The 23,832-nt window shown below is 52.9% G+C and overlaps 1 protein-coding gene and 1 long non-coding RNA gene across 3 annotated transcripts; both read right to left on the bottom strand.

Annotated features, from left to right (window-relative positions):
* Window positions 1-6,207: 6,207 nt before the first annotated feature.
* On the bottom strand, window positions 6,208-8,477 carry GADD45B (growth arrest and DNA damage inducible beta). The gene is made up of 4 exons (XM_084796280.1): window positions 8,174-8,477; window positions 7,981-8,082; window positions 7,287-7,509; window positions 6,208-6,908 (listed from the first exon to the last, which is right to left on the bottom strand). Exons 1-4 carry the CDS (start codon window positions 8,215-8,217, stop codon window positions 6,795-6,797), a joined length of 483 nt encoding a protein of 160 aa, XP_084652406.1. The 5' UTR covers window positions 8,218-8,477; the 3' UTR covers window positions 6,208-6,794.
* A 6,793-nt stretch (window positions 8,478-15,270) lies between these two features.
* LOC311605231 lies at window positions 15,271-23,105 on the bottom strand. Of its 2 annotated transcripts, none has more exons than XR_014781846.1 (4): window positions 22,970-23,105; window positions 22,204-22,551; window positions 20,216-20,333; window positions 15,271-15,569 (listed from the first exon to the last, which is right to left on the bottom strand). It is a non-coding gene; the product is annotated as an uncharacterized lncRNA (long non-coding RNA). The 2 variants fall into 2 exon arrangements; XR_014781847.1 differs by having other exon boundaries at window positions 22,211-22,551.
* Window positions 23,106-23,832: the final 727 nt, after the last annotated feature.

The following is a 23,832-nucleotide window of genomic DNA, read 5'->3' as shown; positions in this document are numbered from 1 at the left end:
AGCAGAACCTGGAAATATGAGACTCTCCTGGTTTTCCCCACTAAGCTCAAGAGTGGCTACCTCTGAGCAAAGCACATGTATGCTTCCTGAACTGTACCCCGGCCAGAGTGGACATTTACACTTAGGGACCTCTCCAGTTGGGTCCTGGTTATTGCACATGGTACAGACACTGGGGCTTTTACGCCTGAGCACTGACCCAGACAGGGATGTTTTCTGATGCGTGATGGATGTTGGCTTCTGCTGTGCCCAGGCCCAAAAGAGCTCCTGTGTGTATCTGCTGAGGTTTGTTTGTATGTGTGGATGCCTGCACACAGTGGGCACTGTGCGGGGCATGCCAGGGCATGCACACAGTAGGAGCTGAGTGTGGCATATTCGTGCCTGCACAATTGTAAGGCTTCACAAGCAATGAAGACGCTGCACACGGTGGGCATGTGTGCACTCAGGAGTCACACACAGTAGGCAAGTGTGTACACACTGGGAAGGGGCTGCACACGTGCTCAAGGACTGTGCCCAGTAGGTTCTGCAGTGAGTGCTTCTCGGCCTATATACACAGCGTTTTCAGGAACCCAGGAGCTGAACAGAGTAGGTTCTCTACGAACTTGGCCCCCCCTGCCCCCTTTCCCCCCGTCCCCCCCCCCCGTACAAGGATTTGTCACTTTACACTCAGGAGCTGAACACAGTAGGCTGTGCAAGCATTCAGGAACTGCGCTCAGCAGGGACAGCATTTGCTCAGGATTTGCTTAGTAAAATTTTGCAGTCAGCACGCACACAGTAGGTGATACAGGAACACTAAGATTACATATAGAAGGTTTTACGCTTTGCATGCGTTAAGGACCACACACAGTAGGTTGTACTGGAGCTCAGAGGCTGCACACAGGTTCTGCGTAAGCTCAGAGGCTGCGCACAGTAGGTTCTGTAAATTGCCTGTATTCAGGAGCTGCACACAGTAGGCTATCCGGGATGGCCCCAGGACAGACTAAGCTGCTGGAGCTAGGGCGCCAGGCCTGAGGCTGTTCCTGAGCTGGCTCCTTGCCCAGCGGTGAGCGCCAGGCAGCCCAGGGAAGGCGCCGCTCACAAAGGGAGGGTCTGTGCGGACGCCCCGCCTCCCGCCGCCGGGGCGGACCCCCAACCCCCGCGGGCCGCAGACACCCGGCCTGGCGGGCACCAGAGTGAGGCTGGCACCAGCGCGCTCCGGAGGGGGTCGGCGGCGTGCGCTCAGGGCACACCCGAGACGGGCGCTGGAATGGGTCGGGGTGACCCCAGGTTGGGGAGCCAGCTGGGCCCAAGCGCCTGCAGAGTCGCCCACTAGCACTGTCTGTGACTCCAGTAACCGCCTCTGTCTCCAATTATCCAATTTAAGGACCAGAGAACCCGGGATTCCTGCCTGCTAGGGAGGGTGGGAGGGGCGTCTGGGGTCTGGGTCAGCGCCCCACTCCACCCCCAGAGTGTCTGGCGAGAGGGTGGGGTGGATACAAGCCATAATGAGGGTTCTGGGAGCAACTGGCTTTTTGCTGAGCGCTCTGCAGCCCATGGAGCTCACCTTACAACATGGGAGGGCCCTTGCACTTTCCCTTTTATGGCTGGGGAAACTGAGTCACTCCTGGCTGGGCTCCCCTGCCTCTAGTGACCCTTCAGCCTGAGACAAGAATTAACCTCAAACCTTGCCCTTCACCTTCCCCTCCTCCCCCGCCCCGCGTAACCCTCCCGCCCCTTCCCCCCCCCCCCCCCGCCCGGTAGGAGAGCTGAGCTCTGCCCTTCCACGGAGCCTTGAAGGCAGCAGAGACGTGCTTCTGGCCTGCCTGCTGTGTACACACGCCATAAACGTCACTCCCACGCACTTGTACGGCCTCGCGATCTCGTTTGACACCCCCGCCCCCAGCCCCCCCCCCCCGTGTGCATGCGTGCTTGGAGCGCGCACTCCGTAGGAACACGCAAGGGTCCTCCGTTTCTGCGCAGGGAAGATTCTTACCCCACCCAATCCCAGGGTCCTGGGAACTGCAGAATCCGGAGAGGGGGTGGGGTGGGAACCGTGTAGGGAAAGAATAGGGTCGGGCGGAGAGAGGAAACCCTCCTGTGGGTTCTGCAATGTGTGTGTGTGGGGGGGGGGGGGTCGGGCAGGGGTTGGTGTTGAGTCCAAGGCTCGTGGTGGAGGTGTGGCTTGCTATGGGAGAGGCTGTGTTGGGTCTTTGGGAAAGACGCTAGGTTGACAGAGCCTCTGGGCAGTCTGTCTGATATGGCTTTTGGCTGAGGGGGAGGGGGAATCACCCAGATTGGGGGGGACCCTCTACTGGTCCAAATCTATCTCCCTAAGCTCATCTGCTTCCTCCCCACCCCCTTGGCTGAGCAAACCCTTAGGTACAAGATGAGTACCGAGGTGTTGCTCATTACTGGTGGGGTGCAGGAGAGAGAGGACCCCCTTTGTGGACTGGGTGAGGTCCAGGATGGGCTTTCCAGAGCTGAGAGGCAGAGAGGAAGGTCAAAACTGTCTGGGGCCTTGTGACATTCAGGCCTGGGATCCCAGGAACTGCAGGGAGTTCCAGGCCTGTCTGAAGTCTTTACAAACTGAAACGCAGGATGGGAGAGAAGTCTCCGAGGGTTGGAGGGCTTGCAGCCAAGCTGACCAGAGTTCCACACCCCAGCACCAACATGGCAGAGCTAACCAACTCGCTCAAGTCGTGTTCTGGCCTCCACCTGCAAAAATACAATAGAATTTCTTAGCCAGGTGTGATGGCGCACGCCTTTAATCCCAGCACTCGGGAGGCAGAGGCAGGTGGATCGCTGTGAGTTCAAGGCCAGCCTGGTCTACAAAGTGAGTCCAGGACAGCCAGGGCTACACAAAGAAACCCTGTCTCCAAAAACAAAAACAAAACAAAAACAAAAAACCAAATAGAATTTCTCTTTCTTTCTTTCTTTCTTAGACAGGGTTTCTCTGTTTATGTTGTTGTTGTTGTTTGTTGTTCCTGTTTTGTTTTTTGAGACAATGTTTCTCTGTGTAGCCTTGGCTGTCTTGGACTGGCTTTGTAGACTAGGCTGGCCTGGAACTCACAGTGATCCACCTGCCTCTGCCTCCCGGTGCTGGGATTAAAAACGTGCACCACCACCGCTAGGCCCAAAATTAATTTCTTAAGAAAAAAAAATCTAGCTATGACAGCACACATGTTCTAAGCCAGCATTGGGAATTTCTTTGAGTTCGAGGCCAGCCTGGTCTACACAGAGGGTTTCAGGGCTAGCCAGGGCTGCATAGTGAGAACCTGTCTCAAATACAAAGTAAAGAGCTGGAGATTAAGAGCACTGACTGCTCTTGCCAAGGAGGATCTGGGCCCAGTTCCCAGCATCCCCATGGTGGCTCACAAGCAGGGTACCAGGAACACACTCACACTCCCCACCCAGAAGCCCTTGGCTAAGGCCCGCCCCCTTTCTAGCTCCGCCCCCACCTGTTGTTTCTTGGGCGCTCTGTGTTACCTTTGTGCTCCCAGAGGAGCAGGAAAGGGCCCGGCATACAGTCAGAGCTACATAAATGCAGGTGACACAAAGTGTCAAGTCACATCAAAGGAGAGTTTGACGCATGGGTGACTTTCTGTGTCCCGGCCTCAGGACAGACTGTTTTGTCCCTCAGGGATTCACGTTAGCCTGCAGCGTGTTATGTCCTAGCCAAATCTTGTGACACCAGTCAGTTTAGGGAACCCTGTCCTGTGGAGGTGGCCAGGCACCTGACCTTGGGCAGTTGGCTCCACCTCCTTGGACTGTTTTCCCTGTTTAATGGGGACACTAACCATGGTGTCCACCTCCTAGGAGACGCCCTGAGATGCCAGTGAATTAAAGTCGAATAGCTGAGACGATTGGAGGCGTGGTCAGGGTGGAGCCCCGCCTAGAATCCTAGTGAAGGGCTGGGGGCGTGGTCAGGGTGGAGCCCCGCCTAGAATCCTAGTGAAGGGCTGGGGGCGTGGTCAGGGGTGGGGCCACTGCCTATAATCCTAGTGAAGGGCTGGGGGCGTGGTCAGGGGTGGGACCACTGCCTAGAATTCCCCCAGTGAGGGGCTGGGGGCATAATGAGGTAGAAACCTCCCCCAAGAAGAACATTTTCAGGCCTTCAATTTCTCTTTCTTCCACCCCAGCACCATCCCCACCTCAGACCCTTCACCCTGCAAAAACACAGAAGAAAAAAATACTAAACCAACTATCTCATTCTTTGCCCCAACATCTCCGACTAATTGATCTGCCCTGTGCCTCTCCCAGTCTGGTCCTTCAGTATAGCTGAACAGGCAGGCTCCCAGGGCCGTCGTCCCCTGTGCCTGCAATGTGAGGTTCAGGGAAAGAGCTAGAACATGCTGTGCTATTGACGCAGAGCGTCCATTCATCGCCATGCATCTGTCCATAAGGTTGTATTCCAGGGGCTGTGGGCCAGCACGAACATACACCTGTTTGTACAAGCCCATGCTCACATGGGCCGCTTGTGTCACACAGAGCCAGATCAGAGAGGTTGAGCAATTCGGCCAAGAGGAACAGGAGTAAAACCCGGAAGTAGCTCGGTGCACGGCTTGAGGTTCCTTCTACCAAGTACTGGGGGACTGCTGTGCGTGCGTGTGTGTGTGTGTGTGTGCGCGTGCGTGCGTGCCTGTGCGTGAGCGCCACGCCCATCTGCCTGCAGCTGGCATTGCCAAGTTTTTCCTGCTTAACATCCAAGTAACACACCCACATTTCCTGGCACAAGATGGTGTCCCTAAGGGGAGTAGCAGCTCAGGACAGGAGTGGAGCTGGGATGACCTGGGACAGCTTCTCCCAGCCGACTAAAGTGTAGTCTCCCCTCCTCAGTCGGCTAAAATTTTCCCCTCACCCACCCATGATTCCAGACTCCAAGCCAGTCTGTGGCTTCTCCACTCTGAGCCTTAGTCTCTTTTTCTGGGTGGAAAAGTGAGGCCTGGGCAGCTCTGAGTGAGGAAGGATGACGCGGGGGTGGGGGCGGGGGGGGGGCTCGGATGGTTGAGTCAGGGAACCGGGTATTCAAAGGGGATTCCTCGCCAGGAAGACTTCAGAACTTTGGAAAGGAGGACGTTTGTCAGAGGGTGAAACTGAGGCAAAGCGAAAGACTGTTAGGTCTCTTGCTTGTCCACCAGGGCTTGTCAGTCTTGTGGGCACTTGAGTAGGGGACCCAGAGGCTACCAGGTCAGGGAGGGGACAGCATGTTATAAGCCCTAAGGGAAGAACCAGCGTGGGGCCACTGTCTGCAGACCAGAAAGCTAGACACTGAGTCTCCCCGCTCAGTGTTTCACACTCTCCCTGGCCACCAGGTACCCTTCACGGCATGCCCTCCCCCGCCCCCTGTCCCGTATGTTCTACCTCAGGGGTTCCATCTCCCTCCTACCCCCTTCAGGCTCCCTATGGTGACCCGCCCTGCCCCTCACTCAAACCCCATCACACCCCTTCCCCCATCCCTGGCCTCGGGCTAGTGCTCTTGCAAGCTCCAAAGCCCAGCCTGACCCCTCCCCCACCTCTGCACCCCAGGTACCATTCCCCTCCCCCACACCCTGCACCCCGCCCCCCCCCGGGGGACTCCCCTTCGCCCCTACATGTGACCCCCAGGGCACCCCCGGGGATTTCCTCCACCCACGAGGGGTCTAGTGTAAAGGTCGCGGGTAAACTGAGGCCGGCAAGGCAGGAAAGGCCTGGGAAGCGGCCGCCTGGTTTCGTTTTGTAGCGAGATGCAGCAGAGGGTGCCAAGGCTTCCAGGGTGTTTTCCTACTGTTGACTTTAGCTTGAGGAAAGAATGAAAAGACATTCTTTTCCTTTTGTGCATCCACAGGGCCCACCCTGGAAGGACGGAGTTTGGGTGCGTCCCCAGGTGAGGTCGGGGATCCCCCCTACTCAAAGGCCTCTTGCAGTGTGGCCTCAAGTGTTCTCACAACCTCTCTGGTCTTTGGTGAGCTTGGTGGCTGGGCAGTTGGGTGGGGACGGGGATTGCAGTGTGACCCAGGGCCAGCACTGTGGGGAACAGCGGGGGCTGGGCCGCCAGGTTTCGTAATAAACCCGGGTCTTAATTGCCATGAAGCAGTAGTTGGGTGGCAGCGCCCACAGCAGAGAGCAGCAGCGTCCAGAGCTGCGAACCTCACAGGTCCTAAAAAGGCTTGGTGGCCCGTGGCGCGACCCAGGGTGGACAGTGGGGGTGGGTGGGTGGGGGCTGATGGGCAAGAGGGAGAAACACAGCCAAAACCATGGAGGCATAACGAGTTTATTAGAATGTCTCTGTAATAGAAACTTAAAAAAATACGCTAGCGATCTGTCTTGCTCAGCACAATAACAACAGATGCGTCACAGTCAGAGTCCCGGGCTCGGGTCCCGGTTCCCGCAGCAGGAGGGTCGCCACCCTCTGCTTAGTTGTGCACAGTTCACTGTCCTGCGGGGTGAGGGACGCCTCCTCACCCCACCCCTGCGGCGGCGGCGGCGGCCGCGGCGGCGTCCAGACGTCTGTGGCAGCGTGCAGACGCTGGCTGCAGGATTGCCAAGCCTGCGCTCCAAGGTCCCCATCTCCTTCTGCCTGGGGTCCCCTCCTTCCTGTCTCGGCGACAACCTGTGATGCTGCTCCTGGCTCCACAGCCCAGAGGGCGGGCGGGCGGGCGCACACTCCCCTCGCCTCATCTCAGTCTCGGTGACTCGGCCCCTCCCGGAAGGTCTCACGGGTAGGATGGCTTTGGAGGGATTGTTTTGAGGGATGAGGGGGGGAATCAAATATGTATTTTATTTCATTTTTTTTTAGGGGACAGCAACTCAACAGTTGCTTTAGATGTTTGGAGTGGGCCTCAGCGTTCCTCCAGAGAGATAGAGGGAACCCATTGGTTATTGCCTCTGCTCTCTTCACAGTAACTGGCCACCTCCACCAAGCCTTGGCTTTTCCAGGCATCTGTGTGACAGTTCTGTGGAAGGAGGAAAAAGAAAGGGTTTAGTGGGAGCTCTAAGAGTTCGGTTAGGAGCCTCCCTCCGGCACCCAGGGGCCCCTCTGGGGAAAAACAGGCTGGCTCAAAATAGCTGCCAGGGTGACGAGGCATCCCACGGGACATGCCAAGCGTGGCTGGGCAGTGAGCTGGTGCTGGACCAGCCAGCCCAGCTATGTTGACAAACACGGGACCCAGGTGCCCAGAGCAGGCAGGCGGGTGGGGCAGGGAGGGAGGGAGGGCGAGAGGGAGGGAGGGGCAGAGAGGGGGGGGTTGAGAGAGAGAGAGACCAGAGACAGAGAGAGACAGAGACAGACACACAGAGAGACAGACAGACAGAGACACCCGGTTCAGGCTCACCGTGACTAGAAGGCAGTGCAGGTCTCGGGCCTCAGTGGTGCCCAGTTTCTCCACCGGCTCTCCCAGGAGCTGTGCCAGCCTCTGCATGCCCGATACCCGGACGATGTCAATGTCATTGTCACAGCAAAACGACTGGATCAGGGTGAAGTGGATCTGCAGAGCAATGTCATCCTCCTCCTCCTCGTCTATGGCCAGGAGGCACAAGACCACGCTGTCAGGGTCCCTGCAGGAGAGAAAGGGGCGTCAAGGGGAGAGCAGACCGGGAGCCGGTGGCGCGGTGCACGGGGGAGCACAGGAACTCGGGGACTGCAGGCGGGAGCGGTGGAGAAGACCCGCGGTGCACCAGCAGCCTGCAAGAACAACCCATCACCCAGCACTGCACCGGTGCTGGGGTGGCCGACTATGCAAATGCAGATGGCAGTGGGGGAGGGGGCGCACAGTTCAAAGTTATTGGGGTTGCCTTGTCAAAACAAAAAACTCGAAATGTCAAACTTGCAATGTCAGGGTTCTGCAGCGGATCTCTCTTCCCACCCACCCCAAAAAATTTCTCAGAGAAATAAATGTCCATTCTCCAACACCGAGAGTGTTGGGAAAGTCCCCCAAAGCCCTGTGCCCTACAGGAGTGCTGGGAGCGCGCGTGCATCAGAGGGGCGCCCCCCCACCCACGCCCGGGAAAAGGGGGGTGCTGACTCACACATTCATCAGTTTGGCCGCCTCGTACACCCCCACGGTGAGGCGATCCTGACGCTGCGCGGCCACCAGCAGCTGCTCCACCGCGGCGGTCACCGCCTGCATCCTAAGAGGCCAGGGGAGAGGAGAGGGTTAGCCGATGACAGCCCGGCCGACCTCCGGCGGCGGGCGAGACCTCGAGCCCCCGCTGTACTCACTTCTGAGCCGCGTTATCGCTCGCCACCAGCTCTTCTAGTGTCATGATGCAGTCACACTCCACAGCGGACCCCCACGGAAGGTCCCCAAGGGGCAAAGTACGCGCCCAGATCCGACCCAAGGATGAAAACACCTTCCCGCACAATCAAAAGTGTCCGATGTCTTCCAGAGGCGGTGGAACTTCCCTTTCCAGGAAAAAGGCAGTGGGGTAAAAAAGAAGAAGAAAGTTGCAAAATCCCCTCAAGATTAATCCAAGAGCCGAGAACGACAGGTAGGTCCGAGAGCTGCAGCAGAGTGAGCGCCCGGCGGCCGGGAGCTGCTTTTAAAGCTCTCGGTTGGAGGCGTGGCCTGCACCATCCCCTCATTGGTGGATACACAAAGGGCCGAGTGGCCCGCGCCACGATTGGCTGGAGATGGGAAAAGGGCGGAGCTCGGGCGGCCCCACGTGGGGGTCAGGGCTGGGAGGAGGAGCGCGAACCCAGGCAACAGCGAGTGCCAGAAAAGCGAGAAAGGAAAAAAAAAAAAAAACCACACACACAGACACAAAAAAACAGAAGTTTCTCTCCTGATTTCCCGGCAGCCGCGCTATGCAGGCCGCGCGCGGGGTTTCCAGCGCGCAAGGCTGTCCTGAACTTTCGGGGAGGGCTGTCTGGAATCCCCTCCCTGTCCCGGGAGAGTCCCCAGCCTTTCCCAGGCTTTAAGAGAAGGGATGTGCATGGGCCAGAGGGCTCAGTTTGCAGCCCCATCACTCCTCGCCTCGCCCCCCCCCCCGCCAGAATGGTGATTTTCTTTTTTGTGGGTGGTGGTCTTGTCCATCTTTGGAGACCCCCGACCGCAGTTAATTGAACTTCCCTTGCGAATGCATTCCTGGCGTTGGATAGTGCTTTAAATAACGTCGAAAGTATAGAGCAAACGCTTAGTCAATTTGAGGGCGCTGGGATCCTCTCCCAACTGAGAACTACCTAGGCACTCTACCACCGCCAGCGTGTGGGTGCTTTGAGATCGAGGACGCAAAATCCCTTCTTGTGGGGGGAGGCACACAGGAAGCCACTTGGTGGTCTTGGTAGGTGGCTTGGCGGTGCCCCTCCCCCACCCCCAAGCCAGGGCTGCAGAACCAACCCTAAGGGACCGTCGGGGCAGACTTTGGGAACCCTTTCTCTCCCTCCCGGCACCCTGAAAGTTTCAGGTGGAGTGCTCGTGGGAGGCGCAGGTGAAGAGCCCTCTGGGCACTCTGCGGAGCGGCCCCGCCCCCTGCCGGCTGCCTCACGGTCTAGCCTCGGACTTTCTGCACGCAGCTGACTCTTGAGAGGAAACCGAGGCTAGCCGAGAAAGGTGCTGCTCCCTGGGAGCAAGTGGCTCCTGTTATGTCCCTGCCATGTGCAGTGGCGCAACATGAACCACAGGCCACTTCTGCCACGCGTGTCATTTATCTCTCCAAGATTTGGCAAGCAAAGGAATTGATATCTGCATTATGCAAAAGGTCAACAGAGGCTTCCGAGGAAGTTCAGGGCCACAGCGTAGCTGCTTGGTAGAAGAGCCAGACAGCAAGGACACGAGGCGGGCAGGCAGATCCCGCGTGGGACTCGCCCACGGTGCACGGGGGCTCCCGGTGACTCACAGTGTGTCCCCTCCTCCGCCAGCCTGGGGTCTGGCCTCGGCCACGCACGCGGCTTGGTTCCCCGGATCCCCGGCCCCCGGGTCCGGTGACGCATCCCGCCTCCTCCGCGCCGCCCACCGAGCGCGAGAAAGGTCCCTGGCGTGCGAGGCGCGGCAGCGACACCTGGCGGCCGTATGAGGCCTCTACGCACGCAGCTTCCGGAAAGGGAGGGGGGAAGAGAACACTTGAAGTAGGTGTTTTGGTTTCTGGGTTAATTTTTATTTATTTATTTTTTCGATACTAGGGTGAATCTCGGACTTCCTGGTGCTAGAAAAGCGCTCACCACCGATACCTATATATGCTACAGCACAACGTGACATACGCTATAGATACAATATCTTAAATATATCAAACATGAAGGGTCTGTGAGATGGCTCAGCAGGGAACTGAGCTTGCAGCCAAGCATCATGACACAAGTTCGAGCCCCAGAACCCACAGAGTGGGAGGAGCGACGCTGACCTCTGACCTCCATACACACTTGGGCATATGGCGTAGAGAAACTTTACTAGATGCATATTTAAATGAACTAGATTAGCCGCAGAGCTGTGGTTCCTGTGGTTCCGTGGGTAGCACACTCTCCTAGCATCCGCTGAGGGGGTTCCATCCCCTGTAAAACATGAACCTTGTGGTGGTGCATACTTGTAATCCCAGCACTGGGGAGGCAGAGGCAGGAGGACCATCGAAGTATGTAGTAAATTTGGGGTTAACCTGGGCTACAGGAGACCCTGTTTCAAACCTGGGGAGGGAGCTGGAGAGATAGCTCAGCCATTGAGAGTGCTGGCTTCTCTTCCAGAGTGGCTGTGGATCCACTGTCCTCTCCTGGCCTCTGAGAGGACCAGACAGATAAAGGTGCACAGATGCAGGCAAAACCCATACACATACTTTTTCTTTTTTTAAATAAGAGAAAAAAAGGCTGGGGGTGGTGGAGTACCCCTTTAATCCTAGATCTTGGGAGGCAGAGGCAGCCAGATCACTGTGAGTTCAAGGCCAACCTGGTCTACAAAAGTGAGTCCGGGAAAGCCAGGACGGTTACACAGAGAAACCCTGTTTCAAAAAACCTAAGAATAAATACATTAATAATAATAATAATAGAAAAAGAGAAAGAAAAGGCATCACGCACGTGGTGTAGGCACACATTTTTAACCCTGCCTACTGGAGGCAGAGGCAAGCAGATCTCTCTGAGTTCCAGGCCAGCCAGGGATAAACAGTAAGACCCCGTCTCATAAAACAAAACAAAAGCGCACAAGCACTGTTTGCAGAGACACCTTGAGTCAGAGCTGAGCCATCCCAAGGCCAGTGGGTAAGGGGTCTAGACAGAGAAGAGCAAGGACAAACCAGACGCGGGGTGTGGTGCGGCGGGGTGGGGGTGAGGGCTTTCACAGCGAGACCGGAAATAGCATCAGGGGCGTGGAACTGCCGGGACAAAGGCCTGGGCACCCGGGAGGCGTTGTTTTGGCTGTGGTCAGGAGGCCACCAGGAAGGGCCTGGACTCCTGGAAACATCGCTGTGTAGTCCCTGCTTTCTCTTTTCTTTTTCTCCTTTCTTTTCTCTCTCTCTCTCTCTCTCTCTCTCTCTCTCTCTCTCTCTCTCTCTTTCCTTGAAACTGGGTCTCATGTAGCCCAGGCTTGCCTCAACTCACTATGTAGCCAAGGATGGCGTTGAGCTCCTGACACTCCTGTTGCCGTGAGAAGTGTGGGCCACCACACCTGGCTTATGTCATGCTCTGGGCCCTAGGGTGTACTAGGCCAGCCTTCCACCTAGAAGATGTTAGGATTCGGGGGCGTGGCCCTGCCCATTACTTAAAAGGACAGACCTACCTGCCCCTCCCCCTCCCCCCTTTCTCTCATAGCCAGTCTGTCTGTTTCTGTCTCTGTCTCTCTGTCTTTCTCTCTGTCTCTGTTTTTTTCTCTCTCTCTCCCTCCCTCTCTCTCTCTGTCTCTCTCTCACTCTCTGGGGTACCCCTGCCTCTTTTCCTTCTCTCCCCATGCTCACTTAATAAACCGCATATACTCATGTAACCTAGTATCTGGCATCTGGTATCTTATTACCTTATCATTTTCTTATCTCAGACATAAAAGAGGAGCCCCAGCCAAAGGGTCCCTCTTCTTTTGTTCTTGAGTGACAACCACTGTTAATGGACAACTTGGCAGAATCGCTTTGTGCTCTCTTGTGGGAGACCCCTTTTATGTTAACTGATGTGGGAGAAACGCATCTTAACTGTGGGGAGCACCGGCTCCTTGGCCAGGGCGAAGGGCTACATGGTATTTCTTAAGGGTCTGCTGCCTCCACTCTCCTGCCCTGAGGCACTGCACTCTGGAGCTGTGAGCAGAAATAAACCCTGGCTCCCTTGAGTGGCTAACACAACCCTCTTCACCCCCTTTAATCCCAGCACTCAGGAGGCAGAAGCAGGCAGATCACTGTGAGTTCGAGGCCAGCCTGGTCTACAAAGTGAGTCCAGGACAGACAAGGCTACACAGAGAAACACTGTCTTGAAAAACCAATAAAATAAAACAAAATGGCTAAAATAGGACTGAGTTTCTGAAGACACTTCCTACCAAACCTGAGTTCCATCCTAGAAACCCACATTAGTCAAAGGGGAAAAAATAATCCTAAAACCCAGATATCAATAATAAAAAACATGGTCTTAATTCTGGGCATGAAGTGGGGGAGACCCTTCTCTCAGAAGGTCCTGTGCATGCAAAAGTCATGGGGGTCTGTTGGTTAACGTTTGGTACTGCCCTGTGTGAGGAGGTCACAGCTACGTCAGATGGTGCAGTCATGGTGGGCTCCCTTGAAGAGGTGACATCTAAGCTGAGCCTGGCTCATGAAAAGGCTAAGAGGAGGGTATCGCCCGTGCAAAGGACCTGGGGCGGGACAGGCTTTGGGATGTTGTTTGAGCGTCCAGGAGATCTGCGTGGCTGGAGCAGGGGAGGAGAGGGACACAGAACATAGCCCCGGGGCTGTGGCCTTCAGGGACAACTTAGCCACTGACTAAAATGGGGGCCACAGAGGCCTGTGAGCAGAGGCAGTCTGAGAGCGCAGGGCCAGGAGGGTCTGGGTGGCTTCCCTCTGTTATGGCTAAGAATGTCTGAAGGGCTGGGCTCTGATGTCATGTATTCTCATACAGTGGAACAGGACGCTGTTCCTGTCCCCTAGGAGAGGTTTCCGGGACAGTGACTCACTCTCTCATCCTATGAGCTCCCAGACATTTGTAAGAAAGACAGTGGGGCTGGGGCAGGTGTAGGAGACTGGGAACTCCCAGAAGAGCCGGGGGCGGGGGGGGGGGGGGGGGGAGGGGGCGTTGGGGGGATGGGGGAGTGGGGGAGGGGAGTTGTAAGGAGGCCGCCTTGCCCCCCCTCCTGGCCCCCCACGCCGGGGACTGTCAGTGTCTCCTGTTTCAAGCCCTGGTGTTTCACTTACTTTGGTTAAACAGACTCATGCTGTGCACCCTTGAGTCGCTGGCCTAGTCTCTCTGTAAGTCTGTCTGCAACGGAAAATTTTTTTCTCAAAATGACCACAGAGGCTGGACTTGCAACACAACGTTATTCACCCCACCTTCCCCAAGGTGCTTCCAGGATAGTCACCCGAGGCCCACCCTCCTTAGCTAATGTAGGTTAGTCTGGACTATAAAGTAAGATCCAGGCCAGTCTGGGTAATAAACTGACCCACTGTCTCAAAAGAGATGGATCAGAAGAAAGTCTTTCTGGAAGACCACAGTGCTGCTAAGGAGCCCCACCTAGAATCCCCCAGTGAGGAGTTGGGGCGTGGTCAGGGTGGAGCCCCGCCTAGAACCCCTCAGTGAGGAGCTGGGGGCGTGGTCAGGGTGGAGCCCCGCCTAGAATCCCCCAGTGAGGAGCTGGGGGCGTGGTCAGGGTGGAGCCCCGCCTAGAATCCCCCAGTGAGGAGCTGGGGGCGTGGTCAGGGTGGAGCCCCCCCCAGTGAGTGTAGGAAGAGATTGCTTAGCAGTCAGTAGCTTTCAGTGCAAGACTGAGCAATTGCGTTTGCTCCCTGGGAAGGGCGCATGTAAAGGTGGAAGGAGTCAAAGTTGTCCTCTGAACTCTGCCCTAAGGTCATCAGTACACACATCATGTAGGCATGCACACATGTACAGCCAGAAAGATACAATGCAAACAAAATAAAACAACAAAAATGCAGCGCCCTCCGCAGCTTGTCTAGGCTACGGTGAGGGTCTGTGATTGAAAAGACGACACAACAAAGCCAGGTGTGGTGGCGCACGCCTTTAATCCCAGCGCTCGGCAGGCAGAGGCAGGCGGATCGCTGTGAGTTCGAGGCCAGCCTGGTCTACAAAGGGAGTCCAGGACAGCCAAGGCTACACAGAGAGACCCTGTCTCGAAAAACCAAAAATAAATAAATAAATAATTAAATGAAAAGGCGACACAACAATGGGTCTGTGTCATTCCTGCTAAGAGAATGCCATTTATTGGGAGTAACCGAACTGTTTATATAGGGGAGGAACCAGCAATCCAACAGCACTGTGGAAAGTCCCCCAAGAGGAGGCAAACCAAGGGACAAATAATGAGAGTCAAAAACAAGGAAAACGAAGGCAACCAGTGGAGCACAATGTTTCAACTGCAGAGAAAAACAAGTAATGTTTCAAATGTAGACAAAAATAAGCAATGGTCAGGACCAGCACAGCTGCGGTTCCCCACCGGTCCCCCTTCTGTATATAAAATGAGCTCCTGACTTAGATTATCCAGGATGTCAATATATGTCTTACCCGTCACAGGAGAGCCCATGTGTTCATGAACTTCCTGTCTTAGGTTGATCATACATCCCCCGGGTCTTACCCGTCATTGAAGACTCATTTATCCAGATTTGGGAAGTGGGATTGTCTATAGCTAGGGACAAGACTGCTTGCTTTAGCCTGAATTGTTGAGCAGCGTGTTGTGTGAGGAGTCGACATAGAAGCATAAGGGAGAAACCCCCTAACCACAAGCCATAGACTCAATGGCCAAAGTTCCACCCTGCTCCTTCATCAGGTTGCCAAAAGTCTGCAATCCTTGCAAAAATGTGCCTCCCGTGATAGGAGGGATTTGGGTCTTGTAAATTTTAATAATTTGGGTAACCAACTGCCCTGTATAATTTGTAAGATTTACATTCCAAGGTCCGGCCAAATATTGATTGAGTGTGCGAAGGTGACGGGAAGCCTGAGTGGCTGGAACAGGGGTGACACGGGTGTGGGGGGACACAGGGGAGCAAGTAGCCCAAGTAGCCCTGTGCACACGTGTCAAACTGCTCCTGCAACAATGCAGTTTACTGATTCAAATTTAAAATGCCACACTGTATCATAGAATTCAAATGACTCTCAGTAACCAAAGCCTTGGGAGCTTCCCTTGACAACTTATCCACAGTGTTGACAACGGTTACTGACTGAGAAAAGGCAAGGACCATACCTGCTGCGGTGATACAAAGTCTCGTTTCAAGGTAAGGGCGCAATCCCAGGGGCTCGAACAACAGCTGTTTCTTCATTAGTCCAGCAGCTGCAGGGATGGCATGTCTGCAGGGAGCAATTACTTCTCGGCGAATCCTCTGGTATCGCTGCCTTCCCCTTGCTGAGGTTGGCACTCATCTTCTGTGGCCATACTGTGCTGTGGATTCCCACTGGCATGGGTAAGGGCGGGGTTTTCACCAACGCCCATACATTCTCCTGTCGGCTGAAAAGAGGAAGCAGCCACAGGACGCACACAACGCTCAGGAACCCAAAGAGGGGATTCACGGTCCTGTGGAAATATACAAGCAGACCCTTGGGCCCAGACCAACACAGGGTCTGGGCCATGCCATTTTCCAGTGTCTAGATCTTTCCGTCGGGCCACGCCTTTGTGTTGTACAGGGGCCTCCAACGCCTATCAGCAGCAGAATGACCCAAGGGATCGACAGTCAAAAAATTCAAGATATATAGAATATAGAATAAGGGCTAAATAAGAATGTGGGGATGGGGGGCTGGAGAGATGGCTCAGTGGTTAAGAGCACTGACTGCTCTTCCAAAGGACCCAGGTTCAATTCCCAGCACCCACACGGCAGCTCACAACTGTCTGTAACTCCAAGATCTGACACCCTCACACAAACGTACATGCAGGTAAAACACCAATGCATATGCAATAAAAGTAAATAAATTATTTTTCAAAAATAAAAGAATGCGGGGGAGGAAAGGTGCTCCCCTTTCTTTAGTTTAACTAGATAGGCCTTAAGAGTCCCATGGGCTCTTTCCACAAGGGCTTGGCCTTGTGGATTGTAGGGAATTCCAGTTTAAAAAATAACGTCATTAAAAAAAAAAAATAACGTCATAATTATTACAAAAGGCTTGGAATCCTGAACTGGTATATGCAGGTCCATGATTTTATACTGTTTTGGAACACCCATGTAGACAAATGCTTGTGGACAACGAGCCTTAACATCCTTCAACTTTTCGCCTAAATGGGCAGAAGCACAGATAAAGTGGGGGAAGGTATCAACAGAAGTATGTACATATTGAAGCTTCCCGAAACTAGGACTATGGGTAACGCCCACTTGCCAAATGTGATTGGGCATAAGACCTGTTGGATTAACTCCTGTTTGAAGAGAGGGTAGAAACTGCCCAGGAGGGGCAATTTTTAACAATTTGAATGGCTTGGTCTCTGGTAATGGAAGTATGAAATTTTTTTTAAAAATATTTTTATTTAACTTTAATTTATGTGCATTGGTGTGTAGGTGTCAGATCTTGGAGTTACAGACAGTTGTGAGCTGCCATGTGGGTGCTGGGAATTGAACCCAGGACCTTTGGAAGAGCAGACAGTGCTCTTAACCACTGAGCCAACTCTCCAGCCCCCGGAAGTATGAAATTTTAAGGAACCAGCATTTATTTTTTTATTTTATTTTATTTTATTTCCAGAGATGAGGACTGAACCCAGGGCCTTGCACTTGCTAGGCAAGCGCTCTACCACTAAGCTAAACCCCCAACCCCGGAACCAGCATTTCAAAGAAGTGAGAATGTAAGGTACATCCCCTACGAAAATTATTTTCTAAAAAATGATCTGCAGGGGCTGGAGAGATGGCTCAGCGGTTAAGAGCACCGACTGCTCTTCCGGAGGTCCTGAGTTCGATTCCCAGCAACCACATGGTGGCTCACAACCATCTATAATGTGATCTGATGCATACTGTATACATAATAAATAAATCTTTAGAAAAAAAAAGAATGATCTGCAGCAAGACTTATGGTCACTCACGCATATGCATCGGACAGGTTATTTCCAGCACTCAGGGGTCCAGGAAGGTTAGCATGGGCCCTGGGGCGGCCAAGAAACAAGGGCTCAGTGCATGACCAATTGAGCGCTTGAAGGTGTAACAAACTCTCATGGACTGTGGATAAAGGGGCTATATAGGCTGCAGTTTCCAAAGAAGGATGTATTTGGGTAGCATATTGACTATCTGAATAAATATTTAAAGGCACAGAAGGAAAAAGTTGAAGGGCGGTAATTACAGCAATTAATTCTGAAACTTGGGCAGAGCGAGAGGGAATGGCGCACAACCCGAGGGAAAAAAAAATAGGATGAAGTTAAAAAAAAAAAATCAACCAACTTATTAGGAGGATAATGAGTATCAAAACTGCAGGCCGTAGAGGATAAAAATACGGCACGATCATCATTAGAACTCTGCAGCCATGTCAATTGTGAAGCAGTCAGGGGTGAGATAAATTGGGTTCCTTGCCAAAAGTTTGGAGGCTAATCTTTACGGCCTTAAGCAAGAGTGAAATAGTAGCCTGAGGGTAAGAGAGTACCGCTTTAGCCGGTGAGGCTTGAGTGTGAACCCATAAAATAGGCGCAGTCTGCCAAAAAAATAAAAAAAAACACACACAACAACAACAACAACAAAAACCCCATAAAACCCTGTGGGACTCTGAGAAGTACAGAAAACAAGAAGCAACAACGTTTTATTATAATCCACGTAAGTGACATGTGCAGTGGACAAGGCCTTTTGGAGCAACCGTAGCATTCTCGCCCCTGCGGGGTAAGGTGCCTAGGAGAGGTTGGACTACAGTCCCCTGTCAGAATGTCAAAAAGGGGTTTTAACTGCCCTGTTGTTAATCCTAAACTGGGCGTATCCGGTTAATATCCCCCAACAGTTTCTGAAAGTCATTGAGTGTCCGCAGGCCGTCAAGGCGAAGCGTCATTTTTGGTGGTTTAATACCACTAGGAAGGTAAATGGTGGCCTAAATATTGATAAGGAAATTGTTCCTGAACTTTCTCAGGCGCTATCTGAAGTCCAGCTGCGCCTAGGACATCCTGAAGATCTCCAAAAGCCTGTAATAATTCATTCTCTTGGGGGGGAGGGCTGCCAAAAGTATGTCATCCATTTAATGGACGATATATAAGTCAGGGTACTTTCTACAGATAGGATCAACAGCAGCTGCCACGTAGGTCTGTTAGCCATACCCTGGGGCAGCACAACCCACTGATACCTGTGATAGGGCCGCCTTAAATTTGTGGATGGAATGCTAAATGCAAATCAGGGGCAACCCGTTAGGATGCAAAGGAATGGGGGAAAAAATAATCTTTTAAGTCAATAACCAACATATGCCGATTCTTAGGAATAGCCATAGGGATGGGCAATCCAGGTTGAGTGGCTCCCATAACTACCATGGTTTTATTAACCACCTGTACGTCCTGCAAAAGTCTCCATTTACCAGATTTCTTTTTTATTACAAAAATAGGAGTGTTCCACGGGGAAGTAGATGGCTGTATATGACCTGCAGTCAGTTGCTCCTTGAGAAGCGTCTTGGCAGCCTCTAATTTTTCTTTAAAAAGGGGCCATTGCTCAGTCCACACAGGATCATCACTCTTCCAGGAAATAGCAGTTGGTGCTATAGGAGGCTGCCTTACAATGGCCCCTAGGGAAAATTTCCCCAACCCCATTTATCTGATGACTGCTGAGCTGAGCTAAGGTCATTGGATATTTGAAAAATTGCGTCCCTGCAAGTGCTTTCCCAAACCCCACCCTGGACAGAATCCCTGGTCTGCACGCATTCTTTGCACAGGCTGCGTAGTCAACACAGCCCCTATGCCCTCCAGAATATCCCTTCCCCATAGATTTACAGGAATACTAGGCAGCACATATGGTTGAAAAGTCCTGGAGTGGCCTTCGTCATCGAGCCATGTTAAAATCTTAGAACTCCTCATAGGGGCTCTTGCTGCGCCCACACCTTGAAGCTGAGCGTTGGTAGCTTGCAAAGGCCAAGCTTTCCGCCAGTGGGTCTGGGCAATAACGGAGGAATCCGCTCCAGTATCAAGTAAACCCTGAAACTTCCTACTATTTTTTTTTTCGAGACAGGGTCTCTCTGTGTAGCCTTGGCCGTCCTGGACTCACTTTGTAGACCAGGCTGGCCTTGAACTCACAGTGATCCGCCTGCCTCTGCCTCCCGAGTGCTGGGATTAAAGGCGTGCGCCACCACGCCTGGCTAACATCCTACTATTTATAGCAAGGGTTAACACAGGTCGATCATCTAAGGTGGAAACCTAGCAAGCAAGAGGTCCAGTGGATCCAAATCCTTCATCTGACCTGGATGATTTTAAAAAGGGATTGTTGGTCTTAATTTTAGGGACAATCACAAGCCGGGTGCCCTGGGAAATGACAGTAACCCCTTTAGTTGCTTCAAGCATAATTTTAATCTCCCCCATGTTATCTTCATCAATCATCCCAGGAATCACCCGTACCCCTTTCATGACAGCACGGCTTCTTCCAAGTAACAGTCCAAATGTTCCTGAAGGTAGGGGCCCCCCAGGACTCCCATACCTATAGCCTGGGGTCCCATTTGAGGAGTCAGTATGACTTGGGAAGAGGCAAAGAGGTCCAACACTGTATTTCCTGGGGTGCCTCGGATGAGGTCTCGGACAGAAAGGGATTTCTTTGCGGGACAAATTGGATAGAAAGGGTGACTGTTCAAACATTCTCTTGGGCAGGTGTCTGCAAGGCTCCGTACACCTGCCTCTTCCGGGCCCGGAGCGGTCCCCGCTTCCCATTTCCCTGCACGGGATTTTCCTGGACTTCATTTAAAACAGCTTCCTCCTTCCCAAGGTTTTATTTCACTTTTCTATCTTTGCTGAGTAAAGCGTCTTGCACTAACCTCCAGAGAGAAAAGGTAGCTACAGGAATTGTCTCTGGGCCTTCCTTATGTAAGGCCGTTTGCAAATCTGGCTTTACCTGGTCCCAGTCAGGAAGATTTAGAGGCCCAGAGACTAAAAACCATGGGCTGCTCTGTTCTATAGTTTGGATACAATCTTTTTGCCATCTTATACTTAATCCCATTGCCTTGTTCCTTAACTGGTTTCACCAGTTGCCCCACCAGAACGGCGGAATAGCTAGTGGCACCCATCCCAATGCATCTGTGTCTTACCTCCAAGAGGCGTTAACCAGCTTCCCCAGGCGATCCATCAGACTTTCCCTGCTTTCCTTATCTCGCTGAGACCTCCACCTGCAGCGCCCGCCCTGCTTGTCTAGGCTACGGTGAGGGTCTGTGGATTGAAAAGATGACACAACACTGGGTCATTCCTGCTAAGAGAATGCCGTTTATTGGGAGTTACAGAGCTGCTTATGTAGGGGAGGAACCAGCAACGGAACAGCACCGTGGAAAGTCCCCAAGAGGAGGCAAACCAAGGGCCAAATAATGAGACTCAAAAACAAGGAAAATGAAGGCAACCAGTGGAGCACAATGTTTCAACTGCAGACAAAAGCAAGTAATGTTTCAAATGTAGACAAAAACAAGTAATGGTGGGCTGGAGAGATGGCTCAGCGGTTAAGAGCACTGGCTGCTCTTCCAGCGGTCCCAAGTTCAATTCCCAGCAACCACATGGTGGCCCGCAACCGTCTGTAATGAGATCTGGTGCCCTCTTCTGGTGTGCAGGTGTACATGCAAGCAGAACACTGTACATGTAATAAATAAATCTTAAAAATTAAAAATTAAAAAAACAAAACAAAACAAGTACTGGTCAGTACCAGCACAGCTGCAGTTCCCCCCACAAAAAGGCAGTTAAGTCTTTTTTTTTTTTTTTTTTTTTTTTTTAAAGGTTTTTATTTATTATTATGTATACAGCGCTCTGTCGGCATGTACACCTGCAGGCCAGAAGAGGCCATCAGATTACATTGTAGATGGTTGTGAGCCACCATGTGGTTGCTGGGAATTGAACTCAGGACCTCTGGAAGAACAGACAGTGCTCTTAACCACTGAGCCATCTCTCCAGCCCCAAAAAGGCAGTTAAGTCTTGACATTACCTCTCATTACTGGAGGGAAGTGAATTACTGACTAGGTTGAACTGATACATCCCCCAGAGCCGACTCGGCTATAAAGCACATCTTTCCTACACAAACGCGCCTTATATTAAGCCTAATTTCTAGGTTTGGGGACATGGCTCAGAGGGCAAAGGGGACTTCCTGCCACACCCGCTGTTCTGAGTCCAATCTCCGGGGTCTGAACAGCTGCTTCTGACCTCCAATCCTCACTGTGTCACAGGTGCGCCGCCACACACGGGCGTTCAAGATAAGTTAAACTCTAAGAAAAATTTTAGTTTAACTCATAAATAAGGAATAAAGAAAGATTATTAAGAACCCAAAGTATAACCGGCCGTGGTGTCACACGCCTTTAATTCCAGCACTCGGGAGGCAGAGGCAGGTGGATAGCAGTGTGTTTGAGGCCAGCCTGGTCTACAAAGCGAGTCTAGGACAGCCAGGGCTACACAGAGAGACCCTGTCTCAGGGAAGAAGAAAAAAGAAGAAGAAGGAGGAGGAGGAGGAGGAGGAGGAGGAGGAGGAAGAGGAGGAGGAGAAGAAGAAGAAAAACCAAAAGTAGCATAGGCCCATAATCCCAGAGGCAGGCAGATCATGATCAGCCTGGTCTAAGATGTAAATTCAAGACAACCAAGGCTACACAGAGAAACCCTGTTTGGAAAAACCAAAACCAAAACCCAAACCCGAAAACAAACAAACAACCCCCCCCCCCGAAAAGAAAGAAAACCTAAAGTACAATTTAATAAGTTTGTAACTGTGGACAGAGGGACTAACAGAGATGTTAAATATTAAATTAAAATGAATATAATTATATTTTGTGTACTGTGGAGGGAGTGGAAGTGTGGAGGTGTCCGCGTGCTGACAAGTGGCGGTTGGAGGCCGCAGGTATCAGTTCTGCAGCTCTGTCCTTTAACACGTGGGTCCGGAAAATCTAATTTAGGTCACCAGGCTTGGCGACAAATATATAGCTTTAGGGGGTATTTGTTATACAACAATAGCTGACTAATACATCTTTTCTCTCTCCCTCAACCCTCCCGCAACCCTCGCCCCCCACTCTTGTTTGTCTTTATTTTCCTAAATTTTCAAAGCGGCACTCCTCACCTCTTACCTCTCTGGGTGGCCCAGCACTGACCCTGCAGTTGCTGCCCCATCTCAGATGCTTTTTCCCCTCTGCAAGGCGTGTGCTGCATGTGGAAGACAGCTCTCCAGTGCTCACAGCTCCAAACCCCTCTGCCTCGCGTGAATCTACCGTGAAGCTTACAAAGTTCTAATCTGCCTACAGCGTTTCCCTCTTAGGTGTCCTGGAGTCCTTGGGAGCAGTTCCGGCCGCGGGCCGCAAGGTTTTGTCGGTTTTGTTGAGTTAGTTAGTTTGGTTTGAAATACGGTCTCCTAGGTCTGGGTTGCTTGGAGCTCTCCATGTAGATCAGGCCAAATCCAGAATCCAGGGTCCTGAAATACAGGAGCCAAAATTAGGAACCCAAACTCAGGTATTCAAATTGCCCCCAAACCCAGGGCCCGGAATGTGTTGTCTCTCAAATCCAAGCTCCGGAATCCACCTTCTCCAGAGACCCGAGCTCCGGAATTCCTAACAGCGCAATGGTCCGGGCTAGAAGCCAGTACATCCTTTGGAATGAGGGTTATTTATTTATCTAGTATTTTTTAAAAATCGCGCCAAAACCCAGCCTGGGCGGGGACAGTGGCGCCAGGGAGGAGGAGGCAGGAGGCACGGAGGGAGGAAGGAGAGGCACGGAGACTTGTAGGACTCAGAGTCCAGGAGTATGGATTTTCCGTCGATGGCCCTGCACCCCGAAAATAGACAGCATGCAGCCACTTCATAGCGCCCCTGGAACGGGGGTCGTGTTCGTACCCCAGCTCCGTTACACGATGTCGGAGGGACGGTCTCCAGGCCAGTCCTCGATGGTCACAGGACTCAGTTTCCACTCCTGGAACCAGGGGCCCTCCACCCCACCCCCACCTCTTGTATTGGGTGCCCCAGGGCTGGGTAGGTCAGCCGGTCCAGGGCAGTGAGGGAACACCTCCTCGGCAGCTGTCACCGCCCCATCCGCTCAGCGCCAAAATTTGAAAATCGCTGGACATCTCCCAGAGTGCAAGGAGGGGGGGTAGGGGACCGCCCCATCCAGGGCACCGCGGGGTTTTCTGGGACTTAGAGTCCAGAAGTGCGGGGGTGGGATGCACCACGAACCCCGCCCAGAGCGGAGGAAAGAGGGCTGGAAGTGTACTGTGAGCCTTCACACTTCAGACCACAGGGTGCTCTGGAGGAAACACAGGGCTTGGGGGAACCCCGGCCACTAGCCCCGAGGTGCAGAGGACCACAGAGGCCAAAAGGCGTGTATGCGAGGGCTCAGTAAAGAAACCGACATGGCCGCTCTATGGGTGGAAAAGGAAAAGTTTATACCCAACTGCCAAGGTTTTTTCCCTGGGAATGTAGAGGGAAGCGAGATGGAGAAAAAATCTCGAGGGCATAAAGAGAACGTGTACTCGGGGTTGCGGTGAGCGGGGAGCTGGAGGGGAAGATATGGGGGCTCTGAAATGTATAACAGGTTCTTGTGAGTAGGGCCTGGGGGAGTCAGAAGGCCAGCATGGCCTATGGTGTGTTGACAGGCACCGCAGGTATAGATTAATTGGAGAGCCATATGTCCCTTCTCCCATAGGCAAGGGAGGCAGGCTCCCTAGTTCTTGAGGGATGCTGGCTTTTAAGTGCCAGAAATC

Source organism: Acomys minous (assembly GCF_964271855.1).
Source record: "Acomys minous genome assembly, chromosome: 9".
NCBI lineage: Eukaryota > Metazoa > Chordata > Mammalia > Rodentia > Muridae > Acomys > Acomys minous.
The sequence above is the reverse complement of the archived record's forward strand: the minus strand, read 5'-3'. Positions and strand labels throughout refer to the sequence as shown.